Genomic DNA, 23,446 nt, shown 5'->3' with positions numbered 1-23,446 from the left:
ATTGGTAGTGACTCAGAGCATTCTATAAGTAGATAAATGTAGCTGGCATTGTCTTCACCACACCTCCAGCATTTAGCATGACCTCCTAATCTGATTTTGAACATTTTAGCCAAAAATGTTTTTTGAGCAAAGTATGAGAAGTGGGAGAATCCCCAACATAGAGATCAAGCCAAGGTGTTCTTCCAGATGCTATAAGGAATAAGGTTCTGCAACAATTTTTCCTGGGTGCTTCTGTCTTTGTCAAAGATAGTGAAGCTGTAATCATCTTTAGATGCTTTTTCAGACAGGTAGGTGTGCATTGGTCAAGATCAGGGAAGAGAAATATTCCAGCAGATATTTTGTAATATTTGACAAACACTGGGCAAGATTTTAGCCTGGTCGAAATTTAAACAGTTTACAGATACCGACACTTGAAGCATCTCTGATAGTTATAAATGTTAGAAGCATTAATAGTATATATTTTTTGGAAAACTAGATACATTCCCACAAGATTCATGGTGTTACTGTTTGTAACAATGACTGCAAACAAGTTCTGTCAGGGTATAAATGTTTTACTGTTACAGACATTGTAACAAAAAAATCAGGTGGAGGTGTTATGATAGGGATTACAGATAATTATGCCACCTGTGAGGGATTACTGATAGTTAAGAGACCACTGATTACTACAGGTTCAATAACACCAATACTATAGACTGTGTAACTGTGACACTAAAGACAACCCTACTAATTTCATGAACTTTTAATTGTGGTTTGACTTCAGAATGGGGGAAATATGCAGGAATGCTACCATTTTTCATTTATTTTTTGAAGTTTGTTGAAAGTCCCTTGGGCCAGAATGAGGCAGTTTTCAATGGAGGCCAGGGGACAAAAGCTACACATACAATTATTACAAAGCTAATATCAACAAAGTGTGACATTGCAGACAAAGAACATTTGGAAATAAGTCTGGTGTCTACGTGGGTGATGTGCAGTTGGTGAGAACTGGTATGTGCACATTATACTGCATGGGTCATGTGGCAAATGTTTGATTTTACAGCTTGTGTATACTCGTCTCTTCTAATGAGGTCACTGGGGCTAATGTTTCATGTTGGTTGTCGTGCATACTTGGAAGGGCTGCTCAAGGGGTTGTTGACGGAAATGTTGCATTCTGGCGCTTGTGCATAGTAGGGCAGACTGCGAAAGGGGTCGCTGGGGAGATGTTGCATTTTGGTGTTTGTGCATACTCAGACTTAGTTTATGGAAATGTGGCTTATTTTCAGCTTTCGTTAATTAAGTTTGCAAGGGAGCATGTCAACGTTTCAGGAGATGTGTACATTTCCCTCTGCATTTTCATGTTTTGTGTTTTATTGTTGTTATGTTATGCACTTTGTTTTTACTTCATTCTTGACATACATTTATGGCGTCCGTTCACTTTGTGGTAATCTGGAAGCACTCCGTAGGTGGCTTATTTTGTAGTTTAGGCATGCAAAAGCAAAGCTTTATTTATATTATTAATAAAACAGAGGGAATATTACAGGGAAAGCTCAACTGGCATGGGTCTGACCTGTTGTACTATATACTGTGACATGGTTTTGATGTTTACGGTGCAAAGGGCAAGAAAATTGGTGATTAATAGGGGCTGTGTGTATTGGCCATGTTGATGTTACACATACACACACATACACACACACACACACACACACACACACACACACACACACACACACACACACTGAAAAGTCAGCATTAGACTAGATTTTGTTTTCGCTTGGACTGAAAATTTCTTAGCAGATAACCTGAAAAATAAAACGTAGATAGGTAATTATGTACACTTTGGTTTCATTGTATATGTAGTGGGTGGCACAGTGGCACAGCACATAATGTGTGTGTGGGTGTGTGGGTGTCAGTCTGTTGCCTGGACATTATATGATTGACTTCGATACTTGGCTTAGTTTCTGGTGTGTTTCCAGGGGATTCAATATTGGTCAGCATGGGAGGACAAGGGTATCAGACCATATTACTTAGCAAATGATGGTCTGCACCTGTGTTCGTATATTTGATATTTACTGTTTATTCCACAGGATTTTGTGATGTAGACAAACAATTGTAATATGACTCATTCCTCATTACTTGGTATGTTGCTAACAAATAGGTGGGAGGATGGGCTCAATAATAACTTTTATACTGTTTTTGCTGAGTAAGTGAATGGCAGAAGACAAGCTATCTAGTTTGACATTTCTGCTTGTCTTATTATTATTTAATATGATTATAATGAGTAGTTGGCTGAGTGAGATAAAGGTTATTACAGAGTGACTACTGACAGCATGGAGCTACCATAGTTTATGCATTTCTCCTGGCTTTGTCAGTCATGTGTGGAATTTAGGTGGGAGGAAGGGCATAGTAAATATGTAAGTGTTATACTATTTGACTGACTATGGCCTTATAACAGATTATGACTGTGTTGCATAACACCTGCAGAAGGTAATATAATGAATGCCAGCAATTATCACTTGTGTGTGGCCATGCATAACTTTGCAAGTCATTAGCACAGTACAGTTACAATATAGTACTGAGTCATTGTCACTTTTCAGGTAAAACTGTCAGCAGCTGTCACTGTTATTCACATAAGTAGAAGTCGTTATCACATTGATGAATGCACAACTCACATTTGGCTCTTTCTCCACTTGCAGTGATTGCAGTACACCCCTACCCCTCCACCCTACTTTCATTTATGTCATGTATACAATTTCAAGAAATGTAAGCAGTCTAGGAGGAAAAATGTAGACATTACATCTTCAATTGCTGTTTTTTTCATGAGAAAGTGGCTGGAATAAGAGAATTTGTGGTCTACTGTATGAAGAATTTGAATATATATATTATTATTGACTGCCTTGCATCCTCTCATTTGACAGAAAATCATAAACTGTTTTTAACTATAAGGCAATGACAATATCCAAACTCATATGTTGTATTTCTTTTCGACTATTCTGTACTGCTGTGGTAAAATATTTCCTGTGCTTTTGAACTATGAAGTCATTCTGTTGAGTTACTGATTATTGTCTTGCTCTTTTACCTCCCTTTGTGGTTGAGATACCAGTAGCATATTTCACCTGTTAGACTATTTAAATATCTGTTTGGTGAGCTACCCAGGGTGTAAAGTAGCTGGGGACATATATATATATATACACACACACACACACACACACACACACACAGATTTATATGTGTATGTAGATATATATATATATAGATGGATATATATATATATATATATATATATATATATATATATATATATGTATATAAAATATAGAAATATAGATATAGAAAGACAAAGATAGGTGCATTGTTTTTCACGTGCCTCTGTGCAGGTATATTACATCCGAATGTTGTATTGCATTGTGTTTTTCAGGTGTGATTTCAAGTGTAAAGCAACACAGCCACCACCAAAGATGCCACCTGCTGAGGAGAAAGCAAGCAGCATTTACCTGTTGGGTGAGGAAACTGACTGTGATGGTTGTAGCAGTGGTTCAGACAATGGTATGCACCTTGATGTACCACATAATGCCAACCAGAGTGAGGATGATGATTATGACTCAGAGGATGACATTCCACTCACACGTCTGCATGAAAAGGCCACTGCCTGTGATACGGATGATGCCTCTGTGCCCGCCATTCCTGAAAGACCACTACGAGTTGCCAAAGCAAACATGACCAGTAATTATGACACTGACCATGACAGTGAGGATGAGGTGCCACTTGCACACCTAAGGAAGGTGCCCATACACAAGTTGGCCACACACAAGGCCACCAAGTGCATTCAGAGTATGACGCAAACGATGACTTGCCTTTATCTGTGTTCACGAAAGCACGTGGTCTGACTGACACAACTATGCAGTCCTCCACAGTGCATGGCACTACAAGTGCCGACAAGGGTGTGGATGTGCCTTCAACTGTGCATGATGTGGGAAGTAGTCCAGAGTATGGTGATTGGGATGGAGAAAATCCTCTAGATATGAGTCCGAGTAGCTCCTTGTCAGAGAATGATATGGGTGTGCCTCAGCAGGGAGCATGTGTCAGCAGTTCACTACCAACTGCAAGCAGCACAGTTGCTACTGGCATTCCCAACTGTTCCTTGCGACCCAGTCAGGTATGCCGAGCATGCCCACCACATAAGATCACGTGGGAAAAACACCTCCAAACTTTACACACTGAGGAACTTGTGGGGCCAGTAGGACCAATAAATCACTTGGGGTCAGATAGCACAAAGATGGACTTCCTGAATTTGATGTTCCCAGAGGAGCTATACACCCGTATTGCTAATGAAACAAATCGCTATGCTGCACAGAGGCAGGCCACAGCAGGCAAGGCTGATACGCGGTGGAGTCCTGTTTGCCCAGGAGACATACGCACATTTCTAGGTGTCAGAATATACATGTCTATTGTACATGTTCCTGAATTGAGGCAGTACTGGGAAACGCACCATGTATATGGTCGCTTCCCAATAGCAAAGTACAAGACCAGAGATAGGTTTGAAAAAATTCAGCAGTACTTCCACTGCAACGATAACAGCCTGAGCCTACCACAGGGCTCTGGGGGTCATGACAAGCTACATCACGTACGGCCAGTACTGGATGCAGTACTTCATGCATGCAGGACACGTTACAATGTGCATTGTGAGGTATCTGTAGACGAAGCCATGGCTGGCTTCCGTGGACGCTTGACTTTTAGACAGTTTATGCCTGGTAAGCCAGAGAGGTATGGCATTAAGGTGTGGGTGTTGGCAGACTTGACCAATGGGTATGTACGTGAATTCCAGGTATACACTGGAAAAACGGAGCAGAATACAGAGGTCGGGCTGGCACACAGAGTTGTGGTTGACTTAACTAGGGGACTGATTGGCAAGAAGCATCACATAAAATTTGATAACTTCTTTACCTCTGTTCCGCTGGCACAGCAATTGCTGAAAGATGATCTATACTGTTGTGGAACCATGCACACCAATAGGTCAGGATGGCCTCTAACATTCAACAGACAGGCCATTGGAAAAGCAGCTCGAGGCTACTACAAGCAATTGCAGAGTGGACCACTGCTAGCTACTGAATGGAAGGATAGCAAACCAGTATTCCTCCTGTCAACTAACTGTAACCCAACCTTGCCAGTCTCCAGCACATACAGGAGAAAGCGTGATGGAAGAAAGGCATCGGTGCCATGTCCACCAGTTGTAAACATATACAACAGTTACATGAATGGGGTGGACTGAGCAGATCAGCTCAGGACACAGTATCCCAGTGCCAGAAAGGCCCGCAAATGGTGGCTGTACTTGTTCTGGTTCTTATGGGATGTGGCCATTGTCAATGCTTTCATTATATTCCGTGAAAGTATCAGCCATCAGCAACTGTCACGCTCTGGACGTGCTATTCCAGCAACACAGTTACAGTTCTGAAGGAACCTAGGCTTGCATCTACTTGCCAGTTACAAGAAGAGGAAAAGATGCACTGAGATTACTGTCCCAGAGGCTGTGAGCCAATTTGAGCATGGCTCTCACTTTCCGGTGAAATGGCGTAAATCAAGATGTAAAAACTGTGCCAGCAAGGGTAAATGTGCTGAGCCATCATGGGGGTGCCCGACTTGCAAGGTCAACCTGTGTGTCGAATGCTTTGGTGAGTACCATGGCCATAAATTTCTCCCATAGTGCTGTTGTCATAGCTTTTGACATGTTGCCTTGATGTAGCTCTCCACTCAGTCTCCCTCCCTTCAGGTGTAGTCAATGTATGTAGGTCAGGGCAACAGGGTTTACATTAGCTCCTCCCTTCCACTCCTAATGGCCATTGCCGAAAGGACACATGTAAATGGAAAAGGCAGAGGTAAAGCAGAGTGCCTCACCTGTTTTTTCAGTGTACATGTGCCCTTTCTGTGCCCCCATGTTAGTTAACAGCCAAGCCCTTCAGCACCAGTGCCAGGCAGGTCCCTATTCAGTTTTTTTTGCCAACTGCTCTTAGGTTGGTGGGTGCATCACAGGGGGCATACCCAGCCAGCATGGATCTTGTGATCCACCGGGATCACAGTTGGGAACTTGGAGACTCTTCAGCTCAGTCCCATAGTGCTGCTCTCCTAGGTAAGCATGGGGCTTGGGTGTGCCACTGTGATGTAATGTTTCCCTCCGGGAAAGGACACATACAAAAAGACACAGCCTGGGTCAGTCTTGGTCTTATGACATGTTGCCTTGATGTAGGTCTCCACTCAGTCTCCCTCCCTTCAGGTGTAGTCGGTGTATGTAGGTGAGGGTAGTAAATGTATGAAGGTCAGGACAGCAATTAGTGAGTTACTTCAGTCCCTCATCCATTAGGTCCATTGCTGAATGGGCACATGTAAAGAGAAAAGGAAGAGGTAAGGCAGACTGCTGACAATGAAGGAGATCAAGAGACGATAGGGGTATCAGCAGTCTGAGTGGGCAGCCAGCACAGCTATGGGACACTACAGATAACCAACATCTGGAGCCCCATGCCTGTCCTTGGCATATTAGTGGAGCGGCGGTCCTTACCCTGCTTTCTCTCTTTACATGTGCCCTGGCTGTGCACCCTTGTCAGTGCCCACCCACGCTTTATTTCAGATAAGGTAAGACTGTCTTCTGTCTTCGGCATCACCGCGGAAGATGTTCACCTGTTCAGATCGGATGGCATTCACCTAACTGAGGATGGCATTGCATTGTTCTTGACCAACCTCCACAATGGCATGAGGAGAGCCATGCAAGATTGCTAACATGCAGCTTGTGAGAAGAATGGAAAACACCCATGACCAAGTCGGACCAATATAGCAAGTAAAACACTATTATGAAATGTGTTGTGTAAAATTCATTTCTTTGAGCTTGGCAAACGACTCTTATGGAAATTATGATTTTTTTCATATTTTGGTAAATAACTTTGCAAGGGAGCCTCTGAACGTGCCAAGTAATATCTCATTTTGAAGAAAGTACTGCTGGTTCCAACATGATAAAATAATTGTGCCTGTATGTTTGACACATGTGCAGATATCAAAGTTTGTTTTGGACTTACGTTATGGAAATTATGATTTTTTTTTCATATTTTGGTAAATAACTTTGCAAGGGAGCATCTGAATGTGCTAAGTAATACCTCATTTTGAAAAGATTATTTATAGTTCTTACATGGTAAAAGAATGGGGCCTGTATGTTGTACTCATAGACAGATAGCAAAGTTTGTTTGGGACATAGGTTATGGAAATTATGATTTTTTTTTCATATTTTGGTAAATAACTTTGCAAGGGAGCATCTGTATGTGCCAAGTAATATCTAATTTTGAAGAAAGTATTGCTGGTTCCAACATGGTAAAATAATTGTACCTGTATGTTTGACACGTGTGCAGATATCAAAGTTTGTTTTGGACTTAGGATATGGAAATTATGACTTTTTTTTTCATATTTTGGTAAATAACTTTGCAAGTGAGCATTTGAATGTGCTAAGTAATACCTCATTTTGAAAAGATTATTTATAGTTCTAACATGGTAAAAGAATGGTGCCTGTATGTTGTACTCATAGGCAGATATCAAAGTTTGTTTGGAATTAGGTTATGGAAATTATGATTTTTTTTCATATTTTGGTAAAAAACTTTGCAAGGGAGCATGTCAGTGTGCCAAGTAATACCTCATTTTGAAGACGGTGTTACTCCTTACAACATGGTAAAAGAACTATGTCTGTGTAATCTACACATATACATATATCACAGTTTGTTTAGTCTTGTACGATTATGAAAATTATACATTTATAACACTTTTCATTATTATGCCCATATCTTTGCAAGGGAGCATGGTGTTCACACAAATGATGCATCATTTTGAAGCTGACACTCAGATGCACAACTTCTACACTGATACATAGGCTCTGTCTGTTACAGGTGATGAGATATTATGCCTTATTTATCAATTATGAAAATATATTAATCATATTTCTGTGAATATCTCAAGAAAGGAACATCACACAGTAATGGTTAAGGTATAATTTTAAAGCTGACATTCATACTAACAAATTGTATGGGTCTGCATGGTACACTGACCAAGATATTGTGCTTTGTTTTTCCAAAAAGGTAAAAATTATGCACAATATCAACATTCCTAGCCAAATATTTAATAATGACTTTGATATACACTATCAACATTTACAATGTTGGAAAGGTCAGTGTCTGCTGAACAACTTTCGCGTTTACATTTTTAGTTTAGCTCTTATAGTTAAAGAGTTATGAATAAGAAGTTATGTACTCACCATAATGTTCCATCTGAGTAGGTGGCTTCATTTGTCTGTAACCTGTTGGTCTTGGATCCAAGCCGGCAACTTATTATACAGCTATGGATCCGAGCTCCTAGCTCCTCCCCTCACTCATGATCCCCTGCCAACCCCAAATGACCTCAGATCAAGTTTGCCCTCCCACATATACCTGGAAAGGTATCCCAACAGGAAAAAGCAGGATAATACAACAAAACTAACTCTTCTGAAGGCCAGGGGGAAGGAGGGGGGGATGGTTGCAGACAAATGAAGCCACCTACTCAGATGGAACGTTATGATGAGTACATAACTTCTTAATCTGGAGTAGGGACTTCATTTGTCAGCAACCTGTGGGACAGAGTCCCCAGCTACCTGAATCATGGGCGGCCATCATGGAAGGATGTTCCGGAGCACTGCGGAGCCAAAGGATGCTCTCCCTCTGGAAATGACGTCCAGTTTGTAGTGGTTGATAAAGGTATGAGATGAGGCCCAAGTGGCTGCCGAGCAAATATCATCCAAGGGAACTCTAGATCTAAAGGCAGCAGAAGTAGATATGGAGTGAGTGGAATGTGCACGGACTCCCTAAGGTGCGGGCCTCCCAGAAGCTTCATAAGCTATAAGAATACATTGGGAAATCCAGCGTGGTAAGGTGACCTTCGAAATGGCTTTACCCAAACTGAATTTGGCAAAGGAAATGAACAGCTGATCGGATTGTCTGTGACCAGCAGTCCTAGGAATATAGAAACGCAGCTGCCTGTGCACATCTAAAGAATGCAGCTTGTACTCTCCTTTATTTTGATAATTAGGAAAGAAAACTGGTAGGTTGATGGACTGATTGATATTGGTTTCTGAGGCCACCTTGGGTAGGAAGGAGGGATTGGTCCTGAGGTACACTCTATCCTGATGAAAAACCAAGTAAGGGGGTTTTATGGAAAGAGCTTGAAGTTCCGAAACTCTTTTAGCTGAAGTGATGGCTACCAGGAATGCTGTTTTCCAAGACAGATATTTAAGTTCGGCCGAGGCAGCTGGTTCAAAGGGAGAAGCAGTCAAGGCTTGAAGAACTAGGGATAGATCCCAAGGGGGTATGGCTTCTTTGATAGGGGGCCTGAGCAGAAAAGTACCCTTGAGGAAGGTTTAACATAGTTTAGCTGACATCAAAGGACCTGTCTCATGTCCCACATGGTAATGGGAGATGGCTGCCAATTGTACCTTGACTGTCGAACAGCTAGCCCCTTGATGAAAAAGTCCGGTGAGGAAGTCCAACACGGACGTTAACGGAGCAGTGAAGGGGTCCAAATTATGACGTTCCGCCCAGATGGAAAAGTACCTCCATTTACCGCGGTAAACTTTCCTGGTGGAAGGTTTATGCGCTGCCACCAAGATGGCTTTGACTGGTGAAGAGATGCCGGAATCCTGATTAAGAGTGGAACTGGAGCAGCGTAACTGTCAGCTTCAGGTTGTCCAGATTCGGGGTCGGTAAGCATGATGGATGGGATATTAGATCCGGGCTGGGATCCAGAATCCAGGGAGGATTCACCAAGTGAGACCACAGATAAGGAAACCAAGTTTGCCGAGGCCAGAATGGGGCAATGAGGATTATTCTGCTCCCCAACCGAGAGGCTTTCTGTAAGAGCTTTAGCATCAGGGGTAGAGGAGGATAGGCATAAAGTAGACCGGGCGGCCAAGCATGCAGTAGAGCGTCTCTTGGGGCTTCCCCTGGTGGGTGAATCAGAGCGAAGAAGCTGTCGCATTTCGTATTTGAGGGAGAGGCAAAGAGATCGCAGCAGGGTTGCCCCCATTTTGCAAATATCCGCTTCACTACTCGGGAGTTGAGAGACCACTCGTAAGGGGAAAGAATGGTGCGGCTGAGTTTATCTGCCAGAATGTTGGCCATCCCAGAATGTGCATTGCGATCAGAAAGCGGTTGGTGGAGATCACCCATTCCAACACCCTCATGGCCTCTCGGCAGAGAGGGTAAGACCTGGTTCCCCCCTGTTTGTTGATGTACCAGACAACTGACATGTTGTCCATCTGTATCGCAATAGTTCCTACGGGGAGAAGGTTCTGAAGTGCTTGCAACGCTAACAGCACTGCCCTCATCTCCAGAACACTGATATGCAGGGAGGTCTCTGTGTCGTTCCACGTGCCTTGGACTGTTCTGCCTGAGCAATGCCCCCCCCCCACCCGAGGCGAGAAGCGTCCGTGGTCACCGTGAACGAGAGGAAGTGGAGCGCAGAAGGGTCGGCCTGTATGGAGGTCTGGGGACTGGAGCCACCATAACAGGGCCCTCCTGCAAGCCTTGCTGATAGAGATAGGGTGATTGAGAGGAAGAAGCTGAAAGGACCATTGTACTTGGAGGGTCCACTGTAGTACCCTCATATTTAGACGAGCACATGGAAGAAGCGTTATTGCCGCTGCCATGGAGCCCAGTGCCCTCAGGATCAATTCCACTGGTGGAGTTTCTGACTGGAGGATGGCCCGCACATGAAGTCTCAGATTCTGTAGTCATTCCGAAGTGAGGTAGGCTCGCAGACTTCTCGTATCCAATCTGGCCCCTATGAACTCTATCACTTGTGTCGGAGCAAGGGAGGATTTGTCCGTATTGATCGTGATGCCTAACTGGGGGGCTAGGCAGAGAAAAAAGTCTCTGGCTGACCAGAGTATATGCCTTGTTGGGGCGGTCAGGAGCCAGTCGTCCAGGTATGGGAAGACCTGCATTCCCTGGAGTCTCAGGTGGGCCGCTATCACTGCTAAAACTTTGGGGAACACCCTGGGGGCTGTGGTGAGGACAAAGGGAAGGACCCTGAATGATAGTGGCTGGCTCCCAGCTGGAAGCGGAGAAACCTCCTGGATCGTCTGTCCATTAAAATGTGGTAGTACGCATCCTTAAGTTCTATTGAGCACATCCAGTCGTTCTCCTGCAAGAGGGGGAGAATGGATTGAAGAGTGACCATTCGGAATTTCTCCTTGGTTAACGACAGGTTCAAAAGGGAAAGGTCTAGAATTGGTCTCAAGTCCTCCGTCTTTTTTGGCACCAGAAAGAACCTGGAGTAAAACCCTAATCCGAGCTGGTCTGGGGGTCGGGTTGGATGGCTCTTTTTTCTAGCAGCTGCTGGATTTCTGCGGCTGCAGCCTCCCTCTGACCGGGTGGTACATCGGGGAGGTTCCTGAGTCTGGGGACATGTTGCATTGGGATTTTGTAACCTCTGGATATGATCCGAAGCACCCAGCGGTCTGACGTGATGGACTCCCATGCTGACAGATGCCTCGAGAAGCACCCCCCGACTGCCTCCAAAGTGGAGCAGTCGGGCAACCCTTCAGAGCTGTTGTGTGGGCCGATCAGAGAAAGATTCTCTAGACCCAAAGTTTCTCGGGGCCCCTCTGCCTCTAGGGCGGCATCCTCCCTGTCCTCCTCTGCCACGGAAGGACTGGTTGTCCGGAGCAGGTTGGGAATGTTGCGATTTCCGGAACCACATCTTCTTCTGTCCCTTTTGGTTCTTGGAGAAGGACCTCTGGGGAGCAGAGAAGCGGACTCCGACGGCAGACAACGTCTTCCCGTCCTTCTTGCTCTGGACAAGTGTCTCGCGAATGGTCTTGCCAAACAAGGCAGAACCATCAAAGGGGGCATTCGCAAAGGACGCCTTAAAGGGCTCCGCGAAGTCACAATGTCGGAGCCAGGCCTGGCGTCTCATAACTAGGCCCGCTCTGCTAGCTCTAGCGGCTCCCTCAGTGGCGTGAGACAACAGCTGCATAGAGGTATTGGAAATAGATCTTAGAGTGGCCATACGAGTGGAGTACAACTGCTTGTCCTCCACCGACATGGACTCTGGGGGGGAAGCAGCGTATTCTTTAATAAGATCTCGCTGCATCCTGATGACATGTGCCATGTAGTTCAGGGACCTTACTGAGAAGGTCGCTGAACTAAATACCTGCTTCCCAAGGCGATCCATTGAGCAGGACTACTTGCTCGGTGGATGGACCGAGAGGCTCTCCTGAGCTAGTTCCCTCTTAGTGGCTGCCGTCATCAACATGGCATCTACGGGGGGACCCTTGCTCCAGTGGGACCGGACTGCGGGGGGGGGGGGCTCAAAATCCTATCCGGGCGTTTAGGGACTGGCTCCACAGTGTCCGGCTCCTTCAACGCCCTGGTGGTAACAAGGTCCACCAGGGGATCGGCCGGAGGGGACACCCAAGAGGTAGACGGGCCTGCTTCGAATGCCTCCAGAAACACGGACTCGTCGGAGGAAGCCTTGGGGGCAGACCACCCCTCCCGATCCTGAGCATTTCCATGATGTCTCCAAAGGAGACATCCTCAGGGGGTGACCTTGGGGAGCCCTCCCCTTCATCCAAGTCTGTGTCCTCTGTTAAGGACTCGGGGGAGTCCACATGCCTCCTCTTACACTTATGCTTGTAAGGCACTTCCTCGGGGGGGGGGGGGGGGCTGTCCGAGGAGTTCTCACCAGCAATGTCCTGTTCCAAAGGAACAACCTGGGACATCGAAGCAGGCTGTCCCTGTGGCCGGGTGATGGAAGCCTGACCCAGCAGAGAGGGAGTGCAGGGTGGAGCCGAGACAAGGGCCGGAGGTCCGGATGCTCTCGACAGAGCCCACTCCACTACATCGAAGGCCGAGGGGGGCTGCTCTCCCTGGGCTCCGAGAACCAACTCCCAGTCGGATCAGATAAAGGGATCGGAACCGGCGCCGAGACCATCGGATCGGAGGGACCAGTGTGCTCCGACCTAGACGGAGCCGAAGGCACACTGAATCCCTCGGATCCGAAGCTCGGGCCACGTCTCCGAGAGGTCGGATCCGATGATGGAACCAACAGACTCGAGGGCAGGGTCGGATCCGAAGTACCCAATACTGTCGGTGCCAACCCACCCTCGGCTCCAACGCTGCCCGGCTCAAAGCACTCCGAACCCGGGAAGCGGGTCGAGAAGGAGCTATTGGAGCAAAAAAGGGTGTCGAGCTCCCCCCCCAAAGGGGGGGGGGGGAGGCAGGAGCACTCCCATCTGCAGCTGGGCCTGGATGAACCTTCTCATCATCTGGTCCAAGTCTGCATCAGACAGGCTGTAGGTGGATCTCGACGAGGCCACCGAGACAGGCCTGGAATGCCGCCTCGATGACCTCGACGGAGATCGGGTCTCCTCCTCCTCGGGTCCCGGGGAGAAGCAAGGTGATCGGAGCAGAGGAGGAGGAGACCTGGAAGCCGTGGAGGGAGAAGCCTGCTTAGCTGGGGGGCCGAAGTGGAAGCCTCGGCCCACCGCTTGTGGTGCTTCTCCCTCCATTTCTCCCTCCTGGCCTCCCTGTCCTCCGGCGCCTTAGTGGGAGTTTGAATCCCGGCCGGGGGAAGGGGGGCAGGAGTGGCCACCACCACAGGCTGAGGAGGTACCACGGGAGTAGCGGAGGCCGAAGCCGAATCCGGGGGCAAAAGTCCCACCAGGACCAGCTTCGACCTCCGCTCCTTCAGTACCCTGGGGTTGAACGCTGCACAAATGGTACATCCCGAGGACAGGTGTTCAACCCCAAGGCACCGAACACACCGAGTGTGGCCATCAGCCGGAGACAGCTTATGGCCACACTCGGTGCACTTGGAGAAGATGGGTTTTGGGGCCTCTGACATGATAACCCAAACTAAGTAAAACTACACAAGCACGCTAGGCCCCAAACGCAAGCAACACACACACACACACACACACACACTAACAACCAGCGAGGGGAGGGTTAACTCTAAAAATTTAAGAATTAACAAAAAAAAAATAGGGAAACCTAATACATACACACTGTTTAAATAATGAAAATTATACTAATCTGACCAGAAACAGAGTCACTTATCTGAAAAATGCCAGGAGCTCAATATCCAGCTGTCACACCTAAAAGCGGCAAACTAGATCTGGGGTCATTTGGGGTTGGCAGGGGATTATGGGCGAGGGGAGGAGCTAGGAGCTCAGATCCATAGCTGTATAATAAGTTGCCGACTCGGATCCAATATCGGATCCAAGACCCACAGGTTGCTGACAAATAAAGTCCCTACTCCAGATCATTTGTTTTCTGTATGGTATTACAAATGGATTTTCTGAAAATGAGCTCAGGCTGCACTGTTGTTCCTATGGTGGAATTAAGCAGGCAGCTTTTCATGAGCTGCTCCCGAGTGAATGAGTTAAAATGAGCCATAACCCTGCTTGTAAGTGTCTTATTACAACATAAATAATAAAATAAAATGGCAAGGGACAAACATATGGAAATAGTCTGTTTTGATATGGGTTGCCCTTTTTTCTTTACCTACATAGGAAATAAACAGCTATTCAGCTTTCCTAAAAGGTTTAGTTCTATCAAGATAACACCTAAGATCTCTATGCATGTTCAGAGTATGAAGAATCTTTCCTCACTGTTTTTTAGGTAATGGAAAGAAAACGGGGAGATAGATGATTTAGCTTAATCTAAAGTCTGAAACCACTTTAGGCACTAGTGAGGGACTTATTCCCAAACAAATGTTTATGGAGCACCAAATAGGGTTGAGACATCATACAGAATCCACTCCCATCTCTCTTCTCCAAGACTAATAAAAGTGGCTATCCCATGTTGGCAAGGGCACCTGAACAACTGCAAAGAACAGGCTGACCCCCGGTCCATGGTGACTGACGGAGCTACACCAGAGGGACTCGGGGGGGGGGGGGGTTGAATGGTCTGAGGAACCAGTAATGGCTACAGCAGTCACCCACAAGCAGCTGAGGCACAGACTGAGCCCACTATCTTGGCAAGGGATATTTGCAAGTTTTTTTTTTGGTCCAGCAGGATGGTAGAACTATGAAAAAGGTATACTGTTGTATGGTTCTGCTGCTAGTGAAGTCTGATTCCCAGTTAGCGTAGGCACAGCAAGTCAATGCAAGTAAGTTGTTAAAAGTAGTGTGCACAGGCAGAATACAGACACTCTCAAAATGCACTGGTGCCAAAGAAAACACAGTAAATCTATTAAAATAAACACAAGTTTTACCACAAAAGTGCTTAAAATAAACAAAAACAGTAAAAGTTAAGTACAGAACAAAAACAGTGTCTCAGACCAGCAATTTTTTGCAGCAATACTGTAAAACACGGCTCCCTGTTGAAATGCTGGCACTGAAAATGCAGAGGGCCAACATGCCGAAAAAAAAAAAGACCAAAAACACAGAAGAGTGAATCTCGAAGACAGCCCATGGGCAAGCCCTCCCTGTACACCCCTATGTGGGGGACAAACCCTGCCAGACCTCCCATATACATGGTATATAATCCAACTACAAGACCACCATACCTCAGAGAAAAGGGAATATTCCAAGAAATAGGACATTGGACTTAGTATATGTAAGTCCATTCTTTTGACCATTCAGTCTCTGTATTTCAGGATTTGCTCTAGTGGGTCTCGCTCTTCACGCGGCTACTGTGAAACACACTAGAGACAGTAAAACATATATTTTCTCACAGAAATATGAAAGATGTGGAAGGTTTCCCTAGAGGGAAATTATCTGCACAGCAATGGAAGAACGTAAGCCCATTGTCAAACATCTGTAGACCACACGAGGGGCACTCTTGAAGCACAGAAAGAAAGTACTGAAGCTTTTGGTGGTTGGACTGCTGGTTAGATGAGCTCAAAGTGGAGCCCAAGGCTTTGGAAGGCTTTCTGGCTGTTATATCCTTGGCAGGATATAACCCATACAGTTAAGGCTACTGCAGCAGTAATTATAAAGGAACATTATGCAAATATTACAGTGGACTGGTTTTGCAATGAAAAGGAGTCACACTGAAGAATATTATAACTCTCCCCATGGTAATGGCCTACAGCTTAGAAAGAACCCAGGTCCCTTGGTGAAAGATGTAGGAATAAGCAACAAAAGAAAATTAAGGATTCAGCAGTGATGACATGTCACCTTACTCTTTTGCTGCTATGTGGTGAAGGTCATATATCAGTATTGGTGCAACATTAACATGGAAAGGAGGCCTTGGTTTCAGATATTCAGATATGCTGCTTAAGATATAATTTTTACCAGGTGAGAAGAGACAGAAAATGTGCGAAAATGCATTATAGAAACCTGCCCCCTGATTCTTATTTCCATACTCATTTGACTTCTGACCTTGCTCTGGAATGACATTTTGGAAGGAATATGATCTACACTGCACATATTTAGAATGTTAGCTGTGACTCCCCACCAGAGAACCAACAATCAAGGAACCTTAATCGTCACCACTGACACCAGTAGGGGATGTACACTGAGAGGATGGCAAGGTACACACACACAGTATTAGAGATGCAGCTCTTTGCATCAAGTGCAATTTCCTTTAAGAACACACAGAGACCACAGTCAGTCCGGGGCTGGTTTCTCCCTCTTTCTCCAGATCCCCAGTAAGACTTCCCACTGGCAAAGCTATAGAGTGGAAATCTCGGCAGAGTGGCCAAGCCAAGACCTCCAGCACTCTCACTGTCCAACTAGTGCTTTCTGTCCCTGCCCAAGTAGCTGACACACACATATTTTGAGGTTTGATTTACATACACACACACACACACACACACACACACACACACACACACACACACACACACACACACACCTGGGAAAGGCACCCTTTTTGCCCAGACTATAAGGTAGTTATCACTGCCACCTGCCAACTCCTTATCAGCTACTTTAAGGCCCTTAACAAAGGGTGCCCAATCTTACTGTGTAATATTACTATTAATACAAATGGTAGTTTGACCAACAGCAAGGCTATTATGAGTGTCACCAAATAAATATACAAGTACTCTCAGAACTTAAATACCTCTACAAAGAGCTGCCACAATGAAGGGTTGAACTATATTTAATAATAAATAATAAATAATAAAAGAACAAGAAAATACTTGGTATATAATTACAGTGACATCACAGTTCAAAATCACCAGAAACATTTAAATCAACATTGCAGGACAGTCTCAAATAAATGAAGAAAAATAGCTAACTAAACTTTGCTATATTCCTGACTAGATCTAAGATAATTACTATACCCTAGTTAACTTACTTAAGAGCAAGGCAGATGTGTAGTGAATGGATCTTCTCATTGTCAGGTCCAAGACAGAATACAGAATCCTATGTCTCTCTCAGAGAGTTTTCAAATTAATATCTCAAATATTACTGTTGGGATTACTTGCAGACTGACATAATGGCTTGTCATCTGACTCCTAGTTCCGAAGCCCCAAACAACCATTGATAGCAACTGGTAGAATTTAGCATTTACCTGTAAAAAAATACGTAGACAAGGGCTTTTCCTCGGATTCCTGGCAAATGGTGGAAATCATAAAACAATAAAACACTTCCAAGACAAAACAGAAAAGTTCTCAGTATAGACACTGCATCTCCTTGCTGCCATAAAGTAATTTAATTTCAGCTATTTTTCTAAAGTTAACCTCCTGTATTCCAGTTTCCACTGTTATAATATATATTTAAACAGTTACAATAATGTATGTACATTTCTGTTCTTTTCCAGTGGGGCATGCTGTGGTTACATTTCAAGCACTTTGCAAAAATCTTTTTCAACACACGTCTGTACAAACAAGTTTGATATACACATGACATACAGTTCTAATACAGTTATAACACAAGCATCTTATATGAATCATGTTGATATTCACAAATGACATATAATTATTTGCAAAATTCCAGATAGCTGGGCTGGCAGTATCCCTTTTTGTGACATTAGCAATCACAGATACAGAAATAATAAAATAACTCATTCATCTATAATGCAAAATGTATACCAAAGTCACAGAATCTAGTATGTAAAATAGTTTTTAACAAGGAAACATGACTTTTTTGTTAAGGCACACAAAAGTACCTAATACTCGCAACAAGTCAACCATAGCTTTTCTATAACATTAGTGAGATCAAGTACCAGTTGTATAATTATCAGACAAACTTACACCAGAGCATTTTCATGATGTTCTTCAAGTGCATTCACATCATCGACACCCAAAGGAGTTTCTCCTGAATCCAAGTACCCTGTATCCACACTACTCTCTCTTCCCGTCTTTAGCTTTGCTTCTGGATGGAACACAGAAGCAACAACACTTTGCGTCTCTGGGACCTAACGGAAAGAATATCAGTTTTACTAAAGTCAAATGTTTCTGAAAAGTTTTCAAAGCAACAGTTTTCAATTCTGCTCATTTTAGATAGATTTCTTCTTGAGGCAAAATAATATTTCGTAATGTAAAACCGAAATATGAATGGAAACACTTGTCACTGAAGCTTTTGTAATAAAAACTTTTAAAACTGATTATTAAAACAAGCAAAGATATCTATCTAAAGAACATGTGAATAGTTTAAATTATCCGCAGAGTACGTGGCCTACTCTAAATTAAAGGTCAAGGGCAGTGTTAACTTATTCAATAGACAGTAGTCCCTAAAAGGTACCACAACTCACTAGTGGTAGAAAAGTGGGTTTTGAAAATTGTGAAACTGGTCGATCACAGTACTGCAATGCCAGTACTATGTTTTGTTTTGTTTTTTTGACAAAAGAAAAAAGTAAATTCACACAAAATAGAAAAGTTATGGGCACTTACCACAAAGCTGGTTGTGGGACTACAGCTCTGGCTGGAAGAACCATCAGAACTTAGGTGGACTAGTAGGAACACAAAACGTTTTCAGGCTGCTAATCCTTCCTCCTATAGCTCGTAACCCATTCCTACCTCCTGTCTCATTAGTTTTGGATCAAGCAAAAGTAATAAAGAAATGAAACAGAATGCAAGAAGATGGTGGGGAGTTACTTCCTACAGCCGGATCTCTACTCACAAAGCCAATATTATAATAAGTATGCCTACTTTCTGCACCAAGTATCATACAATTCTGACTGCCGAAACAACCAGGATAGATTCCTCAGCCAAATATTCCTGGGCTGCACCCTTACGGGAACATATGCTTGACAACTGTTACCCCAAAACAAGACCTTGACCTACAGACCACATTCTACTTATGTTTTGCTAAGGTATTCTGTGTTAACTAGGTACATGCTGTACACATCACCAACAATATAACCACATTTTGGGATAAACACAATACAAATAATATATACATATTTTCTATCAAATATTTGTATATAAAGCATTTTTATATTTTATCATGTGATATTTACTGAATGCATTCATTTATTAATATATTGAATGTGTTCAACGTTAGTGAGTTTTTAAATTTTGATTTGTGTTTAGTAATTGTTTAAATGAGTTAATTGATTAATTGGTGGGATTGTACATATAAAAGGGGTTGTGAACTTTTAAAAAGTTAGTGCTGAAGAAGTCCTACATTACAGCGGGACGAAACCTAGATCAACTTGTCTTGTGTTTGCATTAAACCTTTGGTCTCCAGCTCTGTGTATCGGTGGTATCTTTGGTTGTCCAAAACTGGTTATATTGTTGGTCGTGTGGAATATATCTACAGATATGTAGAGTTTGGATTCCACTGGTGAAGTGGTTGAGTTACTAAAGAAGATAAATCAGCAGTTGGCTGAACATACAGTTCAGATTATAAGTTTAGTGGACAAACAGCGGAATAGTATCGGCAACAATATTTATGGCACTTTGGGTGTTCTTCTCACCCAGCCCACTCAGTTCAATGGCATTAACGGTAGCAGTGGTCAACAGTTGCAGGCAACAGCACAAGGTAATGGAATTCCCATTAATAATAATGGAGAAGAGGCTAATTCCAGTAACCTGTTGTCTTGTGAAAAAGAACAGTGGAAATTTAACAAGTATAATTTCCACTGCCCTCCTTTCCTTTGTAGATACCATTAACAGCAATCGCAACAAGAACCTACTCTCTTCTGCCCTATTCATTGACCTCTCTAAAGCTTTTGACATGGTCAACCACTCTTCTCTAATTAGCATTCTCAAATCCCTCTCATTTGACAGCCTTGCCATCAACTGGTTTACATCATACCTCAGTAACAGACAACAAGCCGTTCTTTGGGAAAACCATATCTCCTCCTTACTTCCCATTGCAATTGGTGTCCCTCAAGGCTCTATCCTTGGTCCTCTCCTCTTCTCCCTCTTTATTAATGATTTCCACTCTGTAATTCCTCAAGCTACCTGCATTCAATATGCAGACGACTCTACTATCATTTGTTCAGCATCCACCTCCTCTGATCTAACCACTCTAACTCAAACTACCTTCAACACTGTAGAAACATGGTTTACTAGACGGTATCTACTTCTCAATGCCAAAAAAAACCAAACTTCTCCTCTTCACCCCCACCACTCGTACCTCTCCACTTAACTTCTCTATCTACTCTAACAACAAAACAATCATCTCTCCTAAATCCACGACAAAACTACTTGGTGTTACCATTGATAACAATCTCTCTTTTGACCAACACATCAACAACACCATCAAAACTGTTAACAGAAAAATTGGATCATTATACCGTATAAAACCATTTCTTACCCCATCAACTAGAGCTACTATTGCTCACTCCCATCTTATATCTACTCTCTTCTATGCCTCTCCTATCTTCACCAACCTTAAAAAAACTAACCTAAACAAACTAGCAACTTGCTATAATAACATTGCCGCGCCACTGGTAACCCTTTTAGAACACATCACTGCCTCAATTTGAAACAGTTAGGCTGGCTGGAACTACAAAACCTTCTTAATATTTCACAACTTATAATTGCCCACAAAATACTGTATCAACCTTGTAATACCCCTATACTTTCACAACTTCTACTCCACTATAACAATCTCACCTCTCTTCGTTCCTCCTGTAAACTTATGACCAAACCCATAAAGGCCCACAACGTAGCTGGTGACTCTCTTTTCACCAATACTGTAGGCAGAGTATGGAATTTGCTGCCTAAAGAGTTAACACTAATCTCATCCCTGCCTCTCTTCAAACAACAAATCAAACTACATTTCCAAAACCACTGGCTCTGTTCTTGTAGTACTCCAGGCTAGCTTTCCAAACCCACTGGCTCTGTTCTTGAATACTCCAGGCTAACCTCCCTCTCATTACTCTCTCCTAACCTTTACCCCTTTTCTTTTCCTGAAATCTAACATCTACCCTGCTTCCCTTCTCTTTTGTCCTCTTATGCTCTGACCTACATCTACCATCTCTTCCCACCTTGTCTTGACTGTCTTTTTCTTCTCCTCTCTTACTTATGACTCTGGCCTGTGTCATTTCTTTTCTTTCCTTCATACTCCTTCTACTTCTCGTCCCTTCTAGCTTCTAATGTAATCTTCTTGGCTGTTGCCTAACTGCAAAACCTTATGTTTTAGGTAAACTTGCTTTGAAATCGACAGAACATTTGTATGAATCTAAATTTTTGAGTTCCTTTAATGTATGCTGATTTTTGATTAGTAGTTGATCTAAATGTATATCTTTTTTGTGTAATGTCTTTATTAACAATATGTCTATCTGTCTTGCTTATGTTATGTGTGGAGCTTTTCTCCCCGGGCCTCTACTGAAAATGGACATATATCCAGCTAGACTAGCCCGGTCAACAAATGTAAAATAAAATAAAATAAAATAAAATATGGACAATGTGAATGTTATTAAAAATAGCTCGCAAGAAGCTATGGACTTAACTTTAGCAGACAGGATAAAACAGTTTGAGAAAAAGCTGGTTATTTTTAAAAAACTGCATCTTGAGAATGGCTACCTTCAAAGAAACATAGAATTGGGGGTAGCACCACACGGTTTGTGCCTTTGGAGGTACCCTAATGGGATTGAAGGAAAATCAGAAATGCTGAAGGAAGTCCACCAGTTGTTTGACCGGGCCGGTTTGGACCTTATGAGAATCATGATAAAATATAACAATCAAATGATTGAGAATTATATGATAGAACTGGAAGCAGAAAATGAATTTATTTTAAGTGATTTATTTTCTGACCAGTACCAGTCCAACTTCAAAAACATGTTAACTAGTACTGACAATAGTTGCCACATTATTTTTCAGCGGAAATGTGGGAAGATTAAGAGAGATATGAATGAATATATAATCAATAAGGTTTACCATTTGTCCATCGGTAACCATGGCAATCAGAATACGCCTGCCAATAGGAAAGAAGAAGGTGAACGGGAAGTGACATCACAACCCAATATATCTAGCCAACATCAGACGGTGGTCCCTTTAGAAGGCGGGCCAAGATGGTCCGATGGATTGCAGAACAAGGGACAGGAAGTTTATCCGACGAGAAGAGAAGACTAAATGTGGTACATGGAGCAAGGAGCCAGACCCAAATGGAACTATCAGTACAGCGGATACTACAATCAATGGAGGAGATAGAACAGGATGTCGTATCGGATCCGCTATTGAATGTAAGTGTTTATGAGACTGATATCTCAAACATTTCAGACAGTAACAGTGACACAGTGGTTTCTGTTGATTATAGACACAATATTAACAATAATACAACATTTGGAATGGTTGTTTCATCACGTTTTGGTGCAGATAGTGAATCGACTACTCTAATTGAGAATGAATCACATAATTTAGTACAGTATGTCTCCGAAAAAGAAGTAGTTGAATTATGTGGCACTAATGAATTTGAATTTGTATATGATACAGCTATCAACTTTGTTACTGAAGCGGATAACAGTGGAACAATTAACGAGTCTGGAATGATTTATGAAACAACTACTGAATGTGTTTATATTTACTGGTGTGCGCATGAAGGCATTGGGTGGCAGTGAAGAGTTACCAAATACCTGGGTAACTATTGCAAAGCTAGTAAAGGAGATGGATAGAAAGGTGCTTGGTATGACATCAAAACAGAGGAAGGACGACAAGGAGACATGGTGGTGGAATGAGGAAGTACAGGAGAGTATACAGAGAAAGAAGTTGGCAAAGAAGAAGTGGGATTGTCAGAGAGATGAAGAAAGTAGACAGGAGTATAAAGAGATGAGGTGCATGGAAAAGAGAGAGGTGACGAAGGCTAAGGATAAGGCATATGAAGAGTTGTATGAAAGTTTGGACACTAAGGAGGGAGAAAAAGACCTGTACCGATTAGCTAGACAGAGGGACAGAGCTAGGAAAAATGTGCAGCAGGTAAAGGTGATAAAGGATAATAAAGAAACATACTCACAAGCAAGGAGAGTGTGTTGAGGAGATGGAAAGAGTACTTTGAGGGGTTGATGAATGAAGAGAATGAGAGGGAGAGAAGGTTGGATGATGTGGGGATAATGAATCATAAAGTACAATGGAT

The 23,446-nt window shown here is 43.3% G+C and overlaps 1 protein-coding gene across 1 annotated transcript in view; it reads right to left on the bottom strand.

Annotated features, from left to right (window-relative positions):
• Positions 1-23,446, bottom strand: part of CPLANE1 (ciliogenesis and planar polarity effector 1) — a 4,248,669-nt gene that overhangs the window by 1,807,978 nt on the left and 2,417,245 nt on the right. Inside the window, exon 26 of the mRNA XM_044076333.1 lies at positions 18,175-18,338. Coding sequence (XP_043932268.1) covers positions 18,175-18,338 — 164 coding nt within the window. The remainder of the gene's footprint in view (positions 1-18,174; positions 18,339-23,446) is intronic.

This window comes from Protopterus annectens, chromosome 1.part0 (assembly GCF_019279795.1).
Source record: "Protopterus annectens isolate FY-2018-M chromosome 1.part0, PAN1.0, whole genome shotgun sequence".
In the NCBI taxonomy this organism is placed as follows: Eukaryota; Metazoa; Chordata; order Ceratodontiformes; family Protopteridae; genus Protopterus; species Protopterus annectens.
Note: the sequence above shows the minus strand (reverse complement) of the source record. Positions and strands in the feature narration are given on the sequence as shown.